General features: G+C 37.8%; 1 protein-coding gene across 5 annotated transcripts in view; it reads left to right on the top strand.

Moving 5' to 3' along the window:
• LRRC72 (leucine rich repeat containing 72) overlaps positions 1-21,371 on the top strand; it is a 43,304-nt gene extending 21,933 nt beyond the window's left edge. For 4 of the 5 annotated variants that reach the window (XM_058724911.1, XM_058724912.1, XM_058724913.1 and 1 more), the window contains exons 4-9: positions 265-346; positions 2,284-2,394; positions 11,949-12,038; positions 12,707-12,859; positions 19,598-19,625; positions 21,141-21,371. In XM_058724911.1, the coding sequence (XP_058580894.1) occupies positions 265-346; positions 2,284-2,394; positions 11,949-12,038; positions 12,707-12,859; positions 19,598-19,625; positions 21,141-21,306 (630 nt within the window). In that variant the 3' untranslated portion in view covers positions 21,307-21,371. The remainder of the gene's footprint in view (positions 1-264; positions 347-2,283; positions 2,395-11,948; positions 12,039-12,706; positions 12,860-19,597; positions 19,626-21,140) is intronic. The other variant, XM_058724914.1, reaches the window with a different exon arrangement.
• The last annotated feature ends 3,098 nt before the right edge of the window (positions 21,372-24,469 follow it).

Here is a 24,469-nt window from a genome sequence, read left to right as displayed (position 1 = left end):
AGGGGCCTCGAAAACCATGCAAAAACGTTTGGTCAAGACATTTTGAAAGGTTTGTCTTCAATGATCTGAACACATCCTTTTCATCACAAAGTCCTCAGACAGTCCAGATGTGAAATCATGGCCCAAACCAATAGGTGACAAATAATAATAACAGCAAACATCAAACTTCTATGATCTTATTATAACTTTATACATATATGTATATACATACACATTTATATATATAATTACTATAGAAAATATATTATTATCTCTCATTTTCAGCTCCATGGAATAACATTTCTAACTAGAAACTATTGTCTGACAGAACTATATCTAAACAACAATGCCATATTCGAGATAGAAGGTATGTCTTACATTTTTTCTGCTGTTTGAATAGATTTTCAATTGAGTAATAACTGGTAACTATCATATAGCTAATGGCAGGCAATGATCTGTTTTAATATTTCTGTTGGTAATATGTAGTGAAATCTATTTTTTTTTTAATGCTCTTATGGGGATGCCTGTGTGGATCAGTCATTTAAGCATCTGATTACCAGTCAAGTCATGATCTCGCAGTTTGTGAGTTCAAGACCCACATTGGGCTCTGTGCTGACAGGTCAGAACCTGGAGCCTGCTTTGGATTCTGTGTCTCCTTCTCTTTCTGTCCCTTTCCCACTCGCGTGCACTCTCTTTCTCTCTCTAAAAATGAATAAACATTAAAAAAATAAATACATAAAAATAAAATGCTCTCATATACATTTCATTTTAAGAAATGTGCTTTAGGGGCGCCTGAGTGGCTCAGTTAATTAAGTGCCGAGTTTGACTCATGATCTCACAGTTCCTGGGTTTGAGTCCCAAGTCGGGCTCTTTGCTGACAAGCCTGGAGCCTGCTTTGGATTCTGTGTCTCCCTCTCTCTCTGCCCCTCCCCTGCTCGTACTCTGTCTCTCAAAAAATAAATAAATGTTAAAAAAAAAAAAAGAAAGAAATGTGCTTTAGACTACAGTTTTAGTGAAATATTGTCATATACCTTATTCAAAATGTAAAAGAATGTTTTAAATAGAAATTTTGGGGGCGCCTGGGTGGCTCAGTTGGTTGGGCGGCCAACTTCGGCTCAGGTCATGATCTCGCAGTCCGTGAGTTCTAGCCCCGCTTCGGGCTCTGTGCTGACAGCTCAGAGCCTGGAGCCTGCTTCAGATTCTGTGTCTCCCTCTCTCTGACCCTCCCCTGTTCATGCCCTGTCTCTCCCTGTCTCAAAAATAAATAAACGTTAAAAAAAATTTTTTAAATAGAAATTTTGCCACTCAAACTTTATAAACTTTATGAAGATTTTATAAATACTCTTAATGTTTTTAGTGACCAATTTTTGCCAGACAAATTCCTCTTTCACTCTGAATTAATTTTACGTATCTAAGCTGACAGTTTCAAGTCAGGTATAAAAGTACATGATGTACTATGATCATGAAATACAAAAGGTACAGCACAAAACATTTTTTTAATATCATGTATCATAGGATCAAAATACCATAAATTTTAAGATCCACCGTGAGTTCGGGGCACCTGGGTGGCTCAGTCCATTAGGCATCCTACTCTTGATTTCTGCTCAGGTCATGATCTTACAGTTTGCACGATGGAGCCCTGCTCTGTCTCTGCACTGACAGTGCAGAGCCTGCTTGGGATCTCCCTCTCTGCCCCTCCCCTGCTTGCACACACTCTCAGAATAAATAAATAAACATTAAAAAAAAAAAAAAAAGATCCACCATGATTTCATGTACTGTGAAGAAATAAAATCTTCCAATTCAACTATGATGTGGCTATAGTAAAGACACAACCCACTTTCATTTATGCTAAAAATGCGGGGAAATGTGAAATTTAGAATCAACAAAAGTAATGTGAATATTCTTCCTATTGTGTGAAGAAAATATTTAGCTGCGCAATTTCGGGGAAAGTACCAATTCAAATGAGTAATTATTCCCTTGATTGGCCTTATAAATCTAAGTAACAGTGACAAAACCAAACACAATAAAAAGAAGAGTAAGAAAATAACCTCTCTGAAATCAAACAGAAAAATGATAGCTACAGGAAAAAATGTAAAACAATAATAGTGGAAAGAAATTGACTCTACATTCCCACATCACACTCAATCATTCAAAGTCTTATGTTTTGTTGTATTCTCAATGACAATTCACATCATTAGTAGTGACTCCTTTTACCAGCTGAAATGTATTCTTTGCTTTTGTTTAATTGGCATGTTTAATTAACATTAAAAGCATTTAAAATTTTGTACAAATAATGTTTTTCAGGCCTGCACTCTCTACCTTCATTGCATATCCTCCTGCTACACCACAATGAGCTAACGGACATTGACGCAACAGTGAAGGAATTAAAGGGAATGCTCAATCTGAAGAGCCTAAGTATTCATTTGTATATTTATATGGCCATAAGTTAAAATAGTAGTAGCACAGGAAAGGTTGCATTTTTTTAAGTTTCAATTAGATCAGTGGTATAACTAAATACTTAAATATTCCTGAAAAGAAGACTAAATCTTATTCGTTTTGAAAATATGTTTTTGAAAGAATAACAGGTGGAAAACATTTTTTGGGGAATTGATATGGCATCTCAAAGGGAAATGATGGAAGTGACAAAAGATTTACATGTTTACACCTGTATGTTTGGTTTTATTTAAAATATAAATGTTTGGGGCGCCTGGGTGGCGCAGTCGGTTGAGCGTCCGACTTCAGCCAGGTCACGATCTCGCGGTCCGTGAGTTCGAGCCCCGCGTCAGGCTCTGAGCTGATGGCTCAGAGCCTGGAGCCTGTTTCTGATTCTGTGTCTCCCTCTCTCTCTGCCCCTCCCCTGTTCATGCTCTGTCTCTCTCTGTCCCAAAAAATAAATTAAAAACGTTGAAAAAAAAATTTTTTAAATATAAATGTTTGCACATATTATGTGATTCCATTTATATGATGTGTCCAGAATACATACATCTATTGTGATAACAACACTGAGAGTTCACTATTTTTAAATAGATTTCTGTTTGTCCACTGCTGGGAGGGAAAGGGGGGACTGGGGAGTGATAGCTAAAGAATTAGGGGTTCTTTTGGGAGTGATGAAATGTTTTAAAATCAACTGTGATGATGGTTGCACAACTCTGAATATACTAAAAAACATGAATTGAATACTTAACAATGAGTGGTATGTGGTATGCAAATTATATTAATAAAGCTGACACCAAAAAAATTAAAAATTTTTAAAGCTTTCCAGTGGGTGAACAGAAAATTTCATTCATGTATACTGAATCACCCCCAGGAAGGAGGTGACCTACGTAGTGGAAGACAGTGTGAAATGTGTTGGAAAAATAAATAATACATAGTTCTTGCTCAATAAGCTCATACTATTTTTTTAATTTTATTTTTTTAAATTTACATCCAAATTAGTTAGCATATAGTGCAACAATGATTTCAGGAGTAGATTCCTTAATGGCCCCTTATCCATTTAGCCCTACCCCCCTCCCACAACCCCTCCAGTAACCCTCAGTTTGTTCTCCATATTTGAGTCTCTTCTGTTTTGTCCCCCTCCCTGTTTATATATTATTTTTATTTCCCTTCCCTTATGTTCATCTGTTTTGTCTCTTAAAGTCCTCATATGAGTGAAGTCATATGATATTTGTCTTTCTCTGACTAATTTCACTTAGCATAATACCCTCCAGTTCCATCCATGTAGTTACAAATGGCAAGATTTCATTCTTTTTGATTGCCGAGTAATACTCCAGTGTGTGTGTGTGTGTGTGTGTGTGTGTGTGTGTGTATACATACCACATCTTCTTTATCCATTCATCTGTCGATGGACATTTGGGCTCTTTCCATACTTTGGCTATTGTGGACAGTGCTGCTATAAACATGGGGGTGCATGTGTCCCTTCAAAACAGCATCCTTGTGTTCCTTGGATAAATACCTAGTAGTGCAATTGCTGGGTCGTAGGTAGTTCTTAGTTTTTTGAGGAACCTCCGTACTGTTTTCCAGAGTGGCTGCACCGGCTTGCATTCCTAATAAGCTTATACTCTTGAAGGGTAAATAACCTGTACACAGGTAGAACAGAAGACAAATTATTTTGGGTGTACCAAGGGAAAAGACACTCAGCCCAATGAGTGGGCTTTCAAACTTTAGAGTTTGGAGACTTGTTTACATAATGTCGTGAAGTTGATGTGTTGTTTTCCTATTTATTTTCTATTTATTTCTCAGACTTGCCTGAAACAGTGTTTTGAGTATGTGTAAAATGGTGTTGATGGTGGAGATTCTGATCAGATCAATTCATAGAGTAATTAAAGTTTTCATATATTTTCAGTGCTAATCAGTTACACCTACTGTATTGGGGAAAAATGACTTAGATGCTCATAGGTAGGTTGTTCAAACCCCAATGTTAAAATGACACCAAGTTCATGTGAGATCTATGTTTTGTTGTTGTTGTCATTGTTAATCTAAAATCTTGTTGATTTTTCCTTTGGAAAGAAGTTGAAGACAGATGTTTAGGAAACAAACAGTAATCTAAGTTGACTCCTACACCCCATCCCTCCCCTCAGCACACCAACTCGGGCCACAAACTGGGCAGTTGGTCAAGACCATTTGCCCTCCCTTATTATCCTCACCCACTCACTAGTTAGTACATATCTATCACCACCCTTTCTTTTCTGCTTCCTCTACTTAGGTTTTCATCATCTTTGGTTACTTCCTGTCTTGTTCTTCTCAGAGCTCTTGCACAGTACAGGTCCAAGGGGCACATTGATATTGCCTACACACTGAATGGTGTCCCCTGGAGCTGGCAACGTGGCAGTCTTGCCCCCTCAGACATCTTTTAACATGCATATAACTCCAGGCTTATTTATGAAATGTGATAAGGTCTGGGAAACAGTCAGGATTGGCCTGCATATTGGAATTATCTGGCCCTTTTGTGCGGAACAAATGCTTCCGGGATCAAACGACTGATCTGGAACTCTCACTTACTTTCATTTTTCCATAAAATGGGCTAATAGCTAGCCCTTAAGATTGTCTGAAATAGTAAGCTAACTCCATCAGACATGTTTTGAAAAAGAATTTCTTGACATTAATGTTATTTTGAAGCAGCAATAAAAACAAAAATGGTATTACTGTGGTTTATGTAAATTACATAATGAATTGAGATGCATGCAGTCTAGAAAATTCTGCTAAGTTGTAAATAGATTTGAAAAACAACTTGGGGCACCTGGGTGGCTCAGTCAGTTAAGCACCCGACTTCTTGATCTCAGCTCAGGTCTTGATCTCAGAGTCTTGAGTTCAAGACCTGCTTTAGGCTCTGTGCTGGGCAGGAAGCCTACTTTTTAAAAAAATGACATTTTAAATAATAATCATTATAATCACAACATATTTGAATGTCTTTCCTGTTGAGAATATGCTTTCTTATCGTGGTCTCATTTAAATCTTCACAGAAATCCTATGATCTGATTAGAATGATTTCCCCTTTAATGGTGGGCACGCAGGTCTCAGAGACTTAACCAAACTACAAAGAAATGTTAACATTTAAACTCATGCCTTGTTTCTTTGTTTAGCATCAATCCATTCACTTGTTTAATAAATATTTATCATTTATTTATTTATTTATTCATTCATTCATTCATTCAATAAATATTTATCATACATTCACTATATGACCCTCTGCTACACGGAAACACAAAAGTAAACAAAAAAGACCCCGTCTGGAGCTTATGGTTTTATAACTTTCAGCCTAAATATTTCTTAGAGAGCAGAAGGAACTAGATGTGCAACTAAATGGACAATTTGCTAAATGTAAGAACTCAATAATTTAATCAGATTTATTTTACAAGACAAGATTTGGAAGTTACCAATCAAGGTTGTCCTATGGGAGTCAACAGGATTATGCCCTGGACAAAGTGCTTGGTGCAGAAGTGAGTGGAGTCTGAAATCCAGCCTGCGTCTCCCTTGTTAAGCAAGTATGTGAGCATAGAGTTGTGTCAGCCCTGAGGTGGGGTTGCCTTTTCTAGTTCTCTAGGTTGGCCAGCCTGGTCATATAACGTCCTTATCATTTCCTGTCACAACAGTTGAAGCGACCTCTGCTTACAATCATGGCCATCTAATTCAAGTTACACGACTACAATTGTTCCAAATGAGAATCTTGTAGTGGGATCATTTTTTGAAAGGGAGAGAATGCTATGTCCAATTACCCAAAAATAAAGCATTTGTAGAAAAGCTTTGGTAGCAAATATGCACACTTTGAACACTTGCCCCATTTTGGTTGAAGATATTATATGGGAAAAAGTCTCACACGTACTAGACTACTAATTGCATTTGTGCAGTAATGTGCTCAGATTAAGTTTCTCTGAGCCTCATTTGCAATCACAGATTAGATTCAGCTCATTAATTAAAATGAGAGATCCATATATTTTCAAGTGTTAACATTTTTGCCTTTTCAAGTTGTAAAACCGTACAAAATGCTAAAGTGTTGTTATTATTCCACTCCAGTTACAAGTTCTTCAGAGGGTGAGAAAATAGCCTGGAGGGGAAACTTCTAATCCATTTCGGCATTTTCCCCTCCTTTGGCGTTTAAGAGGAGGATTGCCAAGAGATGGCCCAGGAGACACAGGGCCCGGAGCTTCAGGGAGGCCTACCCCAGCTGCCGAGTGTGAGGTCCTGGAAACTGGAATTCCTGACTTCCAGGCTGAGTCAGGAGGGCCCCACCTCTTCTCTCCAGGCGGTCTACCTTTCCACACCCTCCCTCTCCAGCTCCATGTTCCTCTTTCCTCCCTTTCTGTGAACTCTTTCTAAATCAGGAGCTACGTGTTTCAAAGACCCATTTTCTGGCTAATGATGTTCCCTGACCTTCAGTCCCCCCCGTCTCTCTCTCAGCACACAGCAGGAAAACACCACCAGCAGCAGCCACAAAATACTTACATTCTGCTGTTCCTAAACTTTCACTCTCCTCATTTCTCTCAAATTTTTTGTTTCGTTAAGCTCCACTATTGGGAAGTACATTCAGACACCTGCATTGCATAAGTTTCTAATACTTTTTTATTAATGTTTATTTATTTTTGGGAGAGAGACAGAGCATGAGCAGGGGAAGGGCAGAGAGAGAGGGAGACAGAATCAGAAGCAGACTCCAGGCTCTGAACTGTCAGCACAGAGCCCAATGCGGGGCTCAAACTCATGAACCTGAACCGAAGTCAGACGCTTAACCCATCTGAGCTGCCCAGGCGCCCCAGCATTGCATAATTTTTAAGATTTGCTTCCCAGAAGCCCTTTAAGGATTCACCATTAGAGACAGAGTGACCTTTTCAAGAGATGGTCTCCATTTTCTTCAGACTCCATCTTCAACATTTTCTATCCTTTTCCACTTGGCCCCTGTCCACTGCAGATAGCAAATAGACAGGGGCTGAAGAGGGACACTGAGATCAGGGTGGGGCTATGATCTTGATGGCCTCTGCCTTCGAGCCTCTACCTGAAATGGCTCAAGTGGGACTGATGAGGGAGTGTAAGGCAAGCTGACACCACATACACCACCTGGGCCCCCAGGTGGGATGTGACATTCCCCAGGCACTCCCAGCTGCCCAAGAACAAAGGAAAGGGCAGAAAACAAACAGTTACACTAATAGTCTCCATCAGTTTACAAATATCTTAGTAAATTAAAAAAAAAAAAAAAAGCAATCTTATCAATAGCCTTCTCCAGGAACTCCCTACCATCTCAATGATTAAGCTTTGCTAGAGGAAAAAACGACCTCAGCTTGACAAAATCTAGGCCTCCAGTAAATGAACCTTCTTTAGCATATGGAAACCCTTTAAGAAACTTCCTCCTGACTTCATCTCTCCCAACTCCATGGTCTATAAGCAGTCACTCTTCACAACCCCAGTGCAGCTCTTTCTGCCCACAGGTCCTGTCCCCGAGCTTTAATAAAAATCACCTTTTTGCACCAAAAATGTCTTCAAAAATTCTTTCTTGGCCATCAGCTCCGAACGCCTGCCACCCCTCCAAACCCCATCAGGACCACCCCTCCCAAACAACAAAACAAAACAATCCACCCAATAACAAGAGCCAACTGGGTCTTTGCTGTTTGTCTTGAAGAAGAGAATATTCTGACCCCTCTACTGTCTTCATCCCCTGCTTTAGTCCAGGTTTGCCTTTTAATAATCAGGGATGATTTCCATATTCAGTACGAGCACGTGGTGTGCAGTGGCCCACAGATGTTGTTAAAGTAAGACGGTGGTAAACAACGGAGATGCTGCCCTTGCTAAGTAACCTTGAGCCAGAACCTCAGAATCTTAGTGCGTGACCATTGCCAGCTGAACTCGCTTCTGCAGGCTGTTCTGCACAGACACAGAACATAACTGCTTTTAACTTCTCTGTATCATTTTCCCCATCTATTAAAGCGAACATGTTGGTACATTATTAATCACATCAACTTTCTTCAAAGGGGGTCTTAAAACCCTTAATGTTCATTTAAATGATGGTTTTCAATTTAGCTTTAAAAGTTTTAAAAAATTAACTGAAGCCAATTATTTAGATAACTTTTTTCTCGTCTGTTTCAAGAAGTAGCTTCGTACATGTGACTCATGTAATTCAAGCTGTGCAGTAAGGTAGTAAAGACATTTTGATATATTATTGGATAGATGTAAATTGCTGAGACTCAGAATCCCAAATTAAGATAAGCAAGACAGTGCTGGCGCCACCGAGGTGTACTCTATAAGTAGCCTAGAGGGAAAGTGGATTAAATAGTATTAACCTATTGAAAGTGAAAGTGTAAGCAATTTTGCTTCATAGTTTCTAAAGGAATGTACCCATACATCATGGAAGGCTTTCAGAACTTTCAGACACAGGAAACTGATTTCATATCTTAGAAACTTAATTTATGGTAATTTTACAGCATCAATCCAAAACTCATAAATCCAAAATGTTGAGTGTTTAATAGTATGGAAGGGGGGAAAAAGAGTTTGGAAATAAGATTGCTTCTTTCTAAAATTAAGAGCAAGGAAAAACAAAGTGAAAAATCGTAAAGATGAAATGCCTCTCAAACGATTTAATTCTATTTTTTAAAGTTAATTTAAGCAGAGGCTGGGCTAAGAGCCCAGTGTTCTGACTTGCTGTCACTTAGATTTTACTTTAGAATGAGATAAATGGTGAGCCACAATGAACACATCAAGTCTTCAGTATTGAGACACCTTCTTTATAAGTAATCTAACAGCAGTAAATCTAAATTGGATGTTTTGTTGAGCCGAAGCTTGGTTTTCAATTTACATAAAGAAGTTACTTAACTGAAGGCTAGGAAAAAAAAGCCAAAAGAAATGAAATAGGAATGTTCTCAGAGGGAAAAGAGAATGGGAAGGGTGTACCAAGAGGAAACGTCATAGCTACATTTTCGATTTACATCACAGGCGACGGCAGACTATCCCCCCTCTTTAATGTACGATAGGGTTATGAAGCATCAGATGTGATTCTCCAACACGGTAACCAAAGAACAGGCTTCCGCACTGAAGCATCTGTGACTTTTTCTTCCTCCTAAACTCTCATTAAAAACAATTGTGTTTTGCTTTTACATCCTTGTAGGATGTTCTTTTCTCTTTCTGGCTCCAATACATGATCCCTGTGGATCTTTTTTCAACTTTTTTTTTTTTTTTTTTTTTGGGACAGAGAGAGACAGAGCATGAACGGGGGAGGGGCAGAGAAAGAGGGAGACACAGAATCGGAAACAGGCTCCAGGCTCCGAGCCATCAGCCCAGAGCCTGACGCGGGGCTCGAACTCACGGACCGCGAGATCGTGACCTGGCTGAAGTCGGACGCTTAACCGACTGCGCCACCCAGGCGCCCCCCTGTGGATCTTTTAAAACCTGTCCTTAGGGGCGCCTGGGTGGCTCAGTCGGGTGAGCGGCCGACTTCGGCTTGGGTCATGATCTCGCGGCCCATGAGTTCGAGCCCCGCGTCAGGCTCTGTGCTGATGGCTCAGAGCCTGGAGCCTGTTTCAGATTCTGTGTCTCCCTCTCTCTGACCCTCCCCCGTTCATGCTCTGTCTCTCTCTGTCTCAAAAATAAATGAACGTAAAAAAAAAAAGAAACAACAAAAAAACAAAAACCTGTCCTTATTACTGGTTTAATATACATCTGTCCTATTCCCTGTTCAGTAGTAATAATTATTTGTTACCACTTTAAATTCCTTTCAAGTTAACAATTTAAACCATTTTTGTCACTCAAGAAATCTTGAAAATTTTGTTTCATTTTTTCCTCTTATTTCCCCCAATGCATACATATTTCCTTTCTTTTAAATTCTTTGTTGCTCCTGGATCTACATTTTCTTTTATGCCTTCCTCATTCTGATTGCTTCTGTTTATTATGTACCAGGTGTCTTCCATTGCCTACTTTAAGTCCCTGTAAAGCTCAAGTTTTCCACAGGGAATAGCTACATGTAATGGTTTCATTAGCCAGAAAAGTTTGTGTTTATATGATAAATATCAAAATGTTTTATAACCTACAGGGAAAACATCCAGATGATCAACTTTTTCAGTTTTTATCAAAATAGTTCATTGTCTTTGAAGCACTCCCCCACCTTCTTCATGTTGCCAACTGTTTTTCCCGGGCTTATGATGCTTAGGGTTTTCATGCTTTTATCAAGCGTCTCTGTATTTTACAGTCCAATGCTAGAGCACTACTCCTAAATTTAACATGTACAGTACCCGAGCCCCATTTTGTGATAGCGATGTAGTCGCACAACGGCTGGAACTCTTTCTACTACTGCCACCTAGTGGTTCTCCTCACGAGATGTATCTTCCCGAAGTGTTTTTCTAGAAATTGCACGTTGGCAGAATCCAGTAGCTAAAGATATTCAAGTGGAAATCATGAAAGCTTTCTTTCACATTGTATTAAAGTAACCCTGTTTCACACACCTAGGAAAGAAGAGGGAAGATACTTCACTCTTTCCACGAAAATAAAACTCTCACAACTTTAGTTGAAAATGTTTTTAAATGCACCTGCACGCTGATGTCTAAAGTATGTGACGTCAGAAACGCCAGGAGCTCTTCCACATGCGCTTGCCTCCCACCTCCGGCCACTGTACTAGACAGCATGATTCATTAGGTATCACAGCACCTGCATAAAGGAAATCAGAAGCACGTGCTTCTGGCCAGAGGTAAACAAGACGCAAGATCAGCACCTGTTCAGCTCTGCTCCTGCTGAGCTCTGAAGCCGCCACTGGTATTTATGTAATCTGAACTGCGTGCAATGGTTTAAAGTGGAGGAAGAAAACGATATTAGATCAGTGTACTGCATCTCTGCCCGTCTCCACACAGCCACCTTTGTGACCTTTGAGACTAGAAGAGAACCGAGGGAACAAATACTTCAGCAGACAGCAGCATTAAGGCCTCCGCGTTTCTTTACTAATTAACTTATGGCCATGTTAAAATTTTCATCATTTGGGGGTGCCTGGGTGGCGCAGTCGGTTAAGCGTCCGACTTCAGCCAGGTCACGATCTCACGGTCCGAGTTCGAGCCCCGCGTCGGGCTCTGGGCTGATGGCTCGGAGCCTGGAGCCTGTTTCCGATTCTGTGTCTCCCTCTCTCTCTGCCCCTCCCCCGTTCATGCTCTGTTTCTCTCTGTCCCAAAAATAAATAAATAATTTAAAAAAAAAAAAAAAAAACTAAAAAAAAAAAAAAATTTCATCATTTGTGGTAGATGGGGTAGACGCTATGTCCCCAGCACCTAGGACCATTCTTAGTATACAGTAAGCACTCAGGAAATATTTGTTGGATGAGTGTATTTAACAAATGGGAAAAAAAGGGCCGCTCTGAAAAGTGAGTTTTAGTGGGGTCATTGGTTTGGTCCATGGAGCAGAGTTTTACATGTTCTTATGTTTCATATTAATTCTGCAATTTCCTATATTTTAGCAAGTGATACATGAAACCTGTTTTGAAATCTGACATCTAAACTTGGATTCTCTCTTTGCAGGTCTCTACCAAAACCCTTTGTGCCAATATAACCTGTACCGTTTATATATAATCTACCACCTTCCAGGAGTAGAGTTGCTTGATCGAAATCGTAAGGACACCTCTGGCAGAGAAATAAGTGAAGGACAGTCTTCTAGCTCACTAGCTTAAAAATGCTGAAAGTCTTTGAAAATAATTTTCTTTATAAATGGACTTTCAATTATTTATTTTCAAAATGTTTGCTCTGAAATTTTCCCTAGCTTAGGAATTATTTCTCTTGATCACTGTATTGAAAAGGCCATCTAACTGAGCATAAGGATCGGTCTCCTTGCCCTGATTTTGACATAAATGTGTTGGATGCCAAATCATTTATCCCCAGCATTTTAGTGTTTTATTTCAAAAATGAGAGAAATGGACTAAATCTCTTAAGGCCTATTTAAGTTCTAAAAATTGTTTTCTTTGAAATCCTGTAAATATATATATTAAGACATATATAATCAATGATAATTTCTTTGTGAATACACCTTTAGACATTGCAGATGAACTAGTATGTCCATTTATATGAACCATAAAAATAACCTCACCATGTTACATTTTACCCTTTAGGGGGCCTCTTTTACCTCCAAGGAAATAACTGTGATAGCCCTTCGCAGTTCTGACAGGATGTTCACATGTGACATAGTTCAGATAAACACATTTTTCCAAGTGTTCAATTATCTTCTGAATCTCTCTGCTTCTCTATAATGCTACGAAGTTAACATTACTATTTGCATTTGTCAGAAGTTACAGAGAAGGAAAGAAGATCAATGGTCACCATTTTTAATCACAAAAAGGCTCATATTGTTCAATCAATAGCATTCAGAGGAAAAGTAGATGCCTCCTGGAATCCTAGATCACCGTTTAAGCAAAAACCAGCTCAGAGAATACCTCCAGGTATTTTGAAAACAGAAGAAAAATGAAATTAAAATTCCTCAGACTTTTGGTTACTTTGATTATAATAATAATGGCTGCAATTGACAATAAGCTAAGCCCCTACGTGGTGAATAAATATTCTCCAATTTTATTAGTCCAATTAAAGTGATATGCAATTTTATCAGTTTATGTATATTAAATTAAATGAGGTAATGTGATAATAATGAGATATTACCTTGAAATTCTTCCTTTAGTATCTAGTGACTATAAAAGGCTCAGTAAATAAGCTTTGTTACCACTTTGTTTATTATTACCACTATCACTGGACAATTTCACCAATTAAAGCTATAAGTTGTTGATAATATGGCAAAAATATTAAGAAGAAATAAAGATCATCTACAATTCCTTCACCCAGAAATAATCACTGTTACTATTTAGGTTGGATTCATATACACACACTCATTATACACAAGTAGAATTTGAATATTTTCAGTGATGTTTCGTTAGTTAGAATTTAATTTCTTACATGTAACAGCAATCCAACTTCACTGACTTAAGGAAATAGAGATTTTTCTCACACAGCAAATAGTACAAAGGGAGGGTGTTCAGGGTTAGTGCAAAGTTCAATGATATCAGTATTTAAGAATACATATATCTTTTGTTCTATTCATAGTGTGATTTAGTACCTCACAAGGAGGTACAAAAAAGATGCAAAGACAAAACCTTTTTACTCATGACACTGTGCCAAAGAGATGACATAGATTTGCAAAACCACAAGCAAAAAAAAAAAAAAAATTTCTAGAAATGAAGGAAAAAAATATTAAAATGGAAAAAGATTTTGAAGAAACTACCCAGAATGTAGTATAGAGAAAGCAAGAGATAGAAAATATTAATTAGCTGTTGAGACAAGGAGACATTAGAAACAGAAGGTCCAGCATCAGTTTAGTAATCCTGAAGGAAAACAATAGAGAAATTGGGCATAAGTTAATGTTTGAGGTGATAACAACTCAGGATTTTCCAAATTTGACAAATGATATGAACCTTTAGATTTATCACAGAAAATTAATCCAAAGACATAAATAACATATAACAATGTCAAAAATCCACACCAAAGGCAAAATGATCAGGCAAAAAAATAGACTGACAATGTAGATTACCTATAACGTAATAAGTTATAGATTCACAATAAACTTCCGACTGCAATTATGGAAGTCAGAAGACAGTGATCCAATGCCTTTAAAAAAAAATTTTTTTTTTAATGTTTATTTATTTTTAAGAGCCAGAGAGTGACAGAGCATGAGCGGGGGAGGGGCTGAGAGCGAGGGAGTCAGAATCCCAAGCAGGCTCCAGGCTCTGAGCTGTCAGCACAGAGCCCAACACGGGGCTCGAACTCATGGACCACGAGATCATGACCTGAGCCAAAGTCACATGCTTAACTGACTGAGCCACCCAGGTGTCCCAGATCCAATGCTTTTAAAATGCTGAGGAAAAGTAATTGTCAACCAAAAATTCTACAACTAGCTAAGCTTGTCAAAAATGAGCAAGAGGGGTACCTGGGTGGCTCAGTCAGCTAAGCATCCAACTTCAACTCAGGTCATGATCTCACAGTTCCCTGGTTCGACCCCTGCATCGATCTCTCTTCTGTCAGCACGGAGCTGGCCTCAGATCCTCTGTCTCTCTCTCTCTCTCTCCCCCTCCCCCACTCATGCTTGCACGCACTATCAAAAATAAAACATTTTTTTAAACGAGCAAGAGGAAAAGAATGGCAAAATTAAGACTTTCCTCTCAACTTTTTAATGTGAAAATTTCAAAACATAGGAAAAGTTGGAAGAATGTCACTTGAAAATTTCAAAACATAAGAAAAGTTGAAAGAATGTCACTTACATATTCAATAATTGTTAATATTCTGTCATATTCACCACCCTTCATAAATGAGGCTTTACCTTTTTATTCAAGAACGACCTCCTCAGAAGCTTCTACTTACATCTGATTGGCCATCCCCAACCTCCATGTTAACTGGAAAACCTCAAAATACCACTGAACCATTTAGATGTTTCAGTAACAGGTATCACGACTCTTCAGTTCTAAATAATTTAACCTCTAAGTTTAAAAATAAGGGCATTCTTCTATATAGCCCCAATGACATTATCATACCTAAAAAACTAACTATAAGTGTACTCATACTATTTAATACATAATAATACATATTCAAATGTTCCTAGTTGTTCCAAGATGGCTGCTATAGCTGCTCTTTCAAACCAGAATCCAATTAAATTTCCTAACAACATGTGGTTGTTATGGACCTTTACTCTTTTTAAATTTAAAAATTTTGCAATTTGTTTCCACGACTCTTTTAGGGACCAGGCCAGTTAAATTGTAGAATGCATCAATTTGTATGACTGTTTCCACAAGATGTCATTAAACTTGTCCCTTTACCTACTGCATGTCCCAGAGAATGGAAGAAATGTCCATAGGACATGTTCTGGATGCAGTAGAGTGTAGAGCAGTGGTTCTCAAAGTGTGGTTCCTAAACCAGTAACAGCAACATCGCATAAGAACTTGTGACCAATGCAAATTCTTGTCCCAAAAGAGATCGACTAAATTAGAAACTCAAAGATGGGACCCAGAAAGCTGTTTTAACAAGCCTTTCAGGTGACTCTGATATACACCCCAGTTAGAGAACAACTAGCATAGAGGCAAGAACACAAGCTTTAGGATCAGATTCCCCCTAGGTTTGAATAGCAGCTGTGCTAGTAAGTAGAAGTTTTATTAATCTTGACCCTAATTTGTTTCAGCTTTCTGATTTTTAAAACTAGGGACAGACAATATCTTCCTCTGGCTGTCACGACTCTTATACACACACTCATTATATACACACACTGCCACCACCCTATCTGACACATATGAAGGACGTGATAAAAACTGAACTGTTCTATTAGTCTCCTCCTAGGTTTTTCTTTCACTTCATGTAAGATACCCAAACTGAATGTTATCAGATTAGTGCAAGTGAGCCATGCTATGGCAGGAAGTGAATCTCTGGATAGAAAATCTCCACTGTTAAAAATAGGTAACACACTCTTAAAAACAATGTAAGACATTCCATCTGTTTTTCAGCGCTACTGTTATTACAAGTATGAGGAAGACGGTTGAACACTACCTTTAGCGCTTTACCTTTCTTTAGTGCAACGAGATTGCAGAAAAAAACTATTATCCTTTTATTCTCTTTATTACTTTTCATATTAAACCTCCAAAAACGAAATCAGAGGAAGAAAGAATACGGAGAGTGTTTCACTGCACCTGAGAGTTGTTCTTCTGAATTCATAGCTATGTTACCTATAGCCCTCCTAAAACGTAGGATGGCCCTAATCTACTCATTTCCTACAAAATGCCAATATATCAGAGCAACTAAATAGTATTTTTAGCCCAATATTTAGCCTGGCTTACTTTAGCTTATCTTAATAACTGAACATGTGCAATGAAACTAATAAAACCCACTATGTAAGTTTTTAAAAATATGTCTTACAGTTTTATAGTTTCTATATTTGTTTTTATATAAATCTCATCTTGCTGTGACATGCACATTTAGGACTCTGAATCCTTTAACTGGGAAGAAACCATACTTAAAATTGTTCATAAGGTAATTTTAACACCATGTTTTGATTTCATTATCTTTAACCTTATACTGGGAAAGAAACCAATTCTATTCTAACAGCTTGAGAAGTAAGGTCAACTTGTAGTTTCTTCAAATGCCACCTATCCATCCTTGTAAAACGGGTAAAAGAAATGCACCGATTTCCATTAATTATCATGCTTATTGAAGGATAACCAATAACTTCAGAATCAAAACGCTATGGGCTTTTATACGGTTTAAGGAAGTAGACATTGGGGGATTTCCCACCAACTACCTAAATAGGGATAGACATTAAGGGAGATTAAAATAAATGAAAATATCAATAACATTTTTATTTTTTATTTTTTAAATTTTTTTTTTAACCTTTATTTATTTTTGAGACAGAGACAGAGCATGAATGGGGGAGGGTCAGAGAGAGGGAGATACAGAATCTGAAACAGGCTCCAGGCTCCGGGCTGTCAGCACAGAGCCCTACGCGGGGCTTGAACTCACGGACCTCGAGATCATGACCTGAGCTGAAGTCGGACACTTAACCGACTGAGCCACCCAGGCGCCCCAACATTTTTAAATGACTAGTAGTGGTCTAAGTAAAACTGCTGGATTTCTGTATTTGCTCTTCTCCCCCAAACAAGATGGAACTGCAGGGCTAAGACCAAGCTGAGGATGATGTCCCAGAGCCTAGGCCTAGCAGCTGAGGCATGTTAGGAAGAGAGAAGAAGAAAACAACAACAACAACAACAACAAAATTCATGTAGACTATTTAGCAAATGGATAGTTCAGCAGAGTGGGTGAATCCAGATATAAGACAGGGAGGCCAGAATCCAGACAAAAGTAAAAATTAAAACTTTTGAGCTGGGGGATCGAAGCCTTGGGAATCCAGGCCTTAAAAACATCTCTGACTCTGAGAAGCAACGACATGAGGCACATCCAGGAAAGCAAATGCCAAGTGCTATTTGTGCAGGAAGCCTCAGAGAGGTACCAGGGGTCAATGTGAGAACTCGAGATTGGTTGGCAATGAGAAAACTGCAGAGTCAGAAGAATTTGTGAAGGCAAAAATCAACAGTCAGCAGAGCAGGTTTTGGAAGCCATGACTGGGGGACACTGGAGTTGTGCCACGGAGCAGTTCTGCGCCAAAGAAATAAACAAAAACCACTTTCTTCGGGAGACATCATAAGGAAAAATAAATTCCAGAGAGATTAAATATCTAAATATAAATGAATTGAAAAGTACATGGGGGAAAAAAGAAAAACTTTTATAATCCCAAGGAGACGAAGTACAATCAAAGCTTTGCACAAAACTCAGGGCCATAAAAATGAAAAGTTGACAGATTTAAACTACATAAAAATGACAACCATTATATGATACAGGAACAAAATTAAAAGAAAATCTTTGCAATATATACAATAGGCAAAAGCTAATTCCTATTATATTAAAGGGTTCCTATAAATCAATTTGTAAACTCCAAATTTAAAAAAAAAGTGACAAAAGCTATGAACAAGACATTTAGAGAAGGACATAAATGTGATGTCTCATAATCAGCCTTACTAGTGAGCAAATAAATGGAAAATAAAACAATGAGATATCAATTTCGTCCTGCAGATATGCAAACGCTGAGAAGGTTAGTAAAGATTAAGGGAGAAAAAAGCACAACTTATAAATTATTGGTCGGAGTGTAAACTAGTTTAACCTTCTTGGCCATATGGCAGCATCCACCAACATATAAAATGTGCAAACCATTCAAAACAGCATTTAAATTTGAAGCCTCTTTTGCAAAAGTATTTGCACATAAAAACAAAGATTTATGTATAAAGCTGCTCAATGAAACATTCTAAGTAAAAGAAAAAATAATGAAAACACCGAATGGTCCTTCATAGAAGAATATTAAGTGATGGAACATTCCTACAACATGAACCATTGCACTTTAGAATTATTCCATGGGATATTGAGTATAAGAAAAATACATCATGGACTAATAAAATGCAGAGTATGACAAAATTGGAACTGAGTTCACATATGTGAGTACACATGTGTATGCACATAGGAGGCTGGAAATCTACACACAAAACTCTTAATAGTGATGCCTCTGGTAAGAGGAATGAGAAAGATCAAAGGGAGATTTCACTTTCTACTATTTTCTAGTTTATATTCATTATCAGCAAAATGAGCATTTTATAATTAAAACATATAGAAGGGGTGCCTGGCTGGCTCAGTCAGAAGAGCACAGGACTCTTGATCACAGGGTCGTGAGTTCGAGCCCCATGATGGGTATAGAGATTACTTATAAATAAATAAATAAATAAATAAATAAATAAGTAAGTAAGTAAGTAAGTAAGTAAGTAAAATGTAAATTCTTAAAAAAAATGCAGCAAGAGAGACTGGGGAAATCAGAAATGGAATGGTCAGCCATTTGTGAAGGGAACAATTCCATGAACTCCTCTAAGGCAGGGGCTATGTGCTCCCTGCTGCTTGTGGTATTGTGGGCTTTGGTGGCCCAACAGGTGCTAGTACATTCCATGTCTGGCCTGGCACCAGGCCTCTGGAGAGGAATGAACAAAGCAATGACAGTCTCTGGAAGATACCATAAGAAATCCCGGCTTTGTGGACTAGCCTTTGAGCTCCAAAGCTAGGGAAGATGGAGATTCTTGTGATCTAGGATTTGTTTATTCTATTTCTTTGAAGTTAATGCCAAGAATTCAAAAGGTTTAAACTGCCCTAAATAGTTCTCCTCATTTGGTCTGGTAGTCCATTTATAGATTCATGTGTCTATCTGAGAAAAAGGATCACTTTCTGCACATGAGACTCAATATCATAATTACAAAAATCCCCACTTGGATTCCACTGGTAACTTAATTGATTAAGCATTCTGTTCTCAGAGTTTTGAGAACTGTATTGAATTAAAGAACTTGCTTCAAACCTAAGGCAAACCTAAGGCACTATAACTAAGAGAAAAGTTCAATTTGAGCTTAAGCGTCAAGGCATTTTTGATGGATTGAATTATTTATCTAAATGGTCATTCAAAAATCAGAGAGTTGTGCTCTAGACTTTTCCTTTATAGCACGGTTTTACTGTTTTAAAAAGCTGAATAATTATTTGGAAAATACTAACTTAGAAATGTATTTTTTTTATAGATTTTTCATTTGCGAATAATGTAGACAAGTAAGTGATTTTTTTAACTTTACTTTTATTATCAAATTATTTCATAATTGTATTGACTTTAAATTATCTTCATTTCCCAAATAGATTTTAATGAATTAAAAAACGACTAACTCTTCAATAGATGAGAAAAACTTCTGTCTTTCTGTGATAAATAAGTTCAAGCTATTCATTCATATTTTACATATTTAGGTTTTTAATATTATTATTATAACCAGAAATAAATGAAAAGCCGATTTGGTGCATAAAAAATAAAACCTAAGAATTATTAGCAAATTACAAATGTTTAATGTTCCTCTAAATATGTTCAGTGAAAGCAGATATGTAGATTAACATTTTATATTCATGGGAATTTATATTTTCAAAGGTAAATACTTCATTAAACTATGAAAAACATTTCAAATTCAAGAACATTGATGAATTTTAAAGTCATTAATTCTTTTTAAATTTTACACTTAGGTATTTTTTTTTCCTTTGGATTCAGGATTGAAAAATTTTATTGCCAAGAACACTTATAAAATATAGCATAATGTACGGGCAGCTGGGTGGCTCAGTCAGTTAAGAATCCAGCTTCGGTTCAGGTCATGATCTCACAGTACGTGAGTTCAAGCCTCATGTTGGGCTCTCTGCTGTCAGCACAGAGCCCACTTTGGACCCTCTTCTTCCCCCGCTCCCCTCTACACCTTTCCCCCTCACTCTCTCAAAAATAATAAAAAAAAAAATTTTAACAAAAAATTTAAAAAATAATAAAATATAGCATAATGTAGAGAAATAGCAACTTTCTAATAAAATGTAGTTAAGATACTAATAAGCATATGACATCTACAAATAGTTTAATAATCTCATTTAACACTGGTTTTAAATCATGAACATATGAATGTGGAATAGCCAATCCCAAATATATTTAAAAACTGTATTTTAAAAATAAACAATACATACAATAAAAATATCATTCCTTAGTCTGAAAGTCATTTATCAGTAGAAGCCAAGAGTTGTTAGTGGTACTATGCTACCAATAACACAGAAAAATATGGCATTTATTGGGGGGGGGGGAGGGTTGTTTCCTTATTTATTTTTTAATTTAAATCCAAGTTAGTTAACGTATAGTATAATAATGGTTTCGGAGTAGAATTTGCTGATTCATCATTTACATATAACACCCAGTGCTCATCCCAACAAATGCCCTCCTTAATGCCCATTTAGCCCATCTCCCCACCCGACTTCTCTCCAACGACCCTCAGTTTGTTCTCTATAGTTAAGAGTCCCTTATGGTTTGCCTCCCTGTCAGTTTTTATCTTATTTTTCCTTCCCTTCCCCTATGTTCATGTTTTGTTTCTTAAACTCCACATATGAGTGAAATTCTGTATTTGTCTTTCTTGAACTAACATTTCACTTAGTGTAATACATTCTAGTTCCATCCATGTTCTTGCAAATGGCAAGATTTCATTTATTTGTTTAAATCAAAATTTCACTTTGGCTTAATGACTTTTTTGTCTGACATTACTGCCATTTTTGCAGAACTGTGTTTGATGACCCAGAAGATGCTGTATTTGTAAGGTCCATGAAGAGATCAGCTATGGCTATTACCTCCCTCAACTGGGACACAGTTCCAACACGAGAGGAAAAATACCTTGATGAGAAAGGCACAGAATCTGCTCAAATGCTCACCATTACACTGAGATAAACCCTGGTATCTGTAGAAAGCCTAGTGGTTTCCAGTTCTTCATTAAACTTCTCTGTGATTAAGTATATTGTATAATTAGTATATTATTTGAAATATGTAAATGTAAACAGAAACACCAACAATACAATTCCTACACATTTTAAATTTTTGCTGAAGTAATACACGTATATGGAAATGTACACAAATCATTAAATGTTCAGCTTAACAGTTTTCAAAACATGAACATGTTCGGGTAACAGCAGTCCTAGAACAAGAAATAGACTATCACCAGCATGTGAAGTGCCTCCTCAGTCTGTTACCACTCTTATTACCTATTACCTAGCCACTGTTATGATTTCTAAACCATAAATTAGTTGTGTGTGTCTTTGAAAGGCATATAAATGGAATCACAAAAGTTGAATTACTTTGTGTCTGGCTTCCCTTACTCAATACTGTAAAATTCACCCATGAGGCAACAGCCCTATCATTCTCATTGCTGTACGGTATTCCATTGTATGATCATACCACAATTTCTTTATCCAGTCTATTGTCATTTTATCTCACCTTTGAAGGCATTTGCCAGTTCTGTGTGTGGGCTAGTGGTCTGAGCTTTGCTTATCCTGAAGCCTGCTGCTGGAGGAAAGAGGAACCAGAAAAGCTTTTAGCAGTTGCCTGGTACTGAGAGACAAAATGCATTGCTGGTTTTCCCCAGCTAAGCTAAAGAGCTAGATCAAAGCTTACAAAGAGCAGAGTGACATTTCCTCCTATCTGGTGGTGCTTAGATACCACCACAGTGTGGGCACTATAGGTGGGGCTGAAATCAAAATAGGCAAGGGACAAAAGCCCTAGAGGGAATAGTGAACCGTCCTTGAGAATCTGTAACCTCCTTTCCCCTGTGGGCACTTAGGATTCTGTACAAAGCCAGAATCTGAAAATTCAGCCATGATCCTTGGCAGAGGGTTATACTTGGGGGAAAGAAAAACCAGAGATTTGGGCATTGATGTAGACGAGTGGTGCAAGACAAAAGTTATAGTGCATGGCTTACAAGATTTGGTTGTGGTAAGAGCTGAAATGTTCTCTTGTTGTCTCTCCTGGATCACTTCTGCAAGAAGCCAGCTACCACGTCATGAGGACACTTACACAATCCTCTGGAGAGGCTCAATGGTGAGGAACTGAGGTCAACTTCAAAAAGCCAGTGAGAGACTGAGGCCTATTGTCAACAACCATAAGAAAGAGCCATCCTGAGAGCAGATTCTCCAGATCTAATTAAACCTTCAGATGACTGCAGCCCTGGCCAAGAGCTGCACCACACCCTCCTGAGAAACCCCAAGCCAGAACCACTCAGTTAAGCTGCTCCTGGGTTTCCGGCCTACAGAAACTATATGAGATAATGATTATTAATGCTTCCAGCTGATCGATTTCAGTGTAATTTAACCGTCCTTGATACAGCAACTGGTAACAGAATAACTTGGTATAATCCATGGTGCTGAAAGTATTTATGGTAGGTAAAGATGATTTGTGAAGTGTGGCAAACTCTAAGAAAGTCACAGTGCAGCCTCAAAAGGTTCTTGAATAAGGCCATACCACCTTCAGCAGAGAGCTAGTAATTGTTCAAATAGCAGTTTTAGGCATGCTACTGCATCCATCCTAGTACTAAGAATCTGATCAAAGAACATCAGGCAACTCTGACTAATGTTACTCATCAGAAGTGGAGCACTATCAGACCCACTAAGCAAAAACGTTGAGCGGGCAGAACAGCAACCTATTTCATGATGAAAATGGTACATTTGGGATCCGATTTAAGCTGGCCCATAAACTGCATAAGCAGTATTAATTTTGAATAGATTGCAGTAACTTTAAGATAAGATATTGTAATCTCCAGGTTAACTACTGAAAGAATTGTAAAAAAAAATATGGAGCCTGATATTTTATTTTTAATCCCGCAAGCAACTGAAAATGATGAAAAAATTATTCCAATTACAAAAATATGGCTAGCAAATTTTACTTAATCTCCTTTTTAAGGAACTAATGGAAAGATGTCTCATTTGTATGAAGAAAAAGATTTGCTTTAAAATGCACTCCTCAATGTTTTTTATTCAGTAATGAAGGGCTACTGAATGGATGTGACTGTAATAAAACACCATTTAGGCAGAAACACAAAATAAAAGACATGATCCTTACTGAGGTAACCTAAAACTCTACCAAAATGGAACACATAGTTGAGAGGGTATTAAATTCTTTGTTTTAAGCAAAAGAGAACATGCAAGCTGATTTGGGTCAAAAGTATATTAGGATCCGTCAGGAGCTCTCATGACCAGGAAAGAGAAAATATTATATAGATGTAGATAGGGAAGTGGCTAAAAGCTGCAACTCTGGAATCAGACCCAGTTTAGCTCTTCCACTTACTAGTCGTCATTTGGACAAGTTAGCTAACTTCTGTAAGCTTTCATTTCCTCTTATTTAAAATGGTAATCATAGTTAACTCATTAAATCTCAAGGATTAAGTTACATAAATGGATGTAAGGTATTAGGTAGAGTAGCTTTCTCAAAGTCAGTGCTTGATCTAATGGTTATTCTTATCCCCGGAGCAGCTGTGTCCTTTATGAACTCTATCTGATGTCAGAGTGAATGTGTCCCCACCTCCCCCCCGCCCCCCAATTTGTATATTGAAACCTACCCCTCAACATGATGGTATCTGGAGATGGGGCCTTTGGGAGGTAGTTTGGTCATGAGAGTAGAGCCCTCATGAAGGGGACTAGTGCCCTTTTAAGAGGACAGAGAGCTGGCTACCCTATCTCCACCATGTGAGGACAGAGTAAGAAGATGGCCCTCTGTAGACCAGGAAGAGGGTACTCACCAAAAACTTGACCATGCTGGCACTCTGATCTCTTCTGGCCTCCAGAACTGTGAGAAATATACATGTTTATTGTTATATACATGTTATATACAGGTTATTTGTTATATAACTGCCCAAAGTAAGACACCTGGTGCATTAGGGCTCTCCAAAAAAACTTTCCACAGTATGTATATATATCCTATATATATCTATATCCTATATATATCCTATATATATATATATATATATATATATATTGAGAGAGAGAGAGAGAGAGAGAAGAGGGGGGAGAGAGAGAGAGAGAGATTCAAGGACTTGGTTCATGCCATTTTAGGAGCTGACAAATCC

This window comes from Neofelis nebulosa, chromosome 4 (assembly GCF_028018385.1).
Source record: "Neofelis nebulosa isolate mNeoNeb1 chromosome 4, mNeoNeb1.pri, whole genome shotgun sequence".
NCBI classification, from domain to species: domain Eukaryota; kingdom Metazoa; phylum Chordata; class Mammalia; order Carnivora; family Felidae; genus Neofelis; species Neofelis nebulosa.
This window is presented reverse-complemented; position numbering and strand designations above follow the sequence as displayed.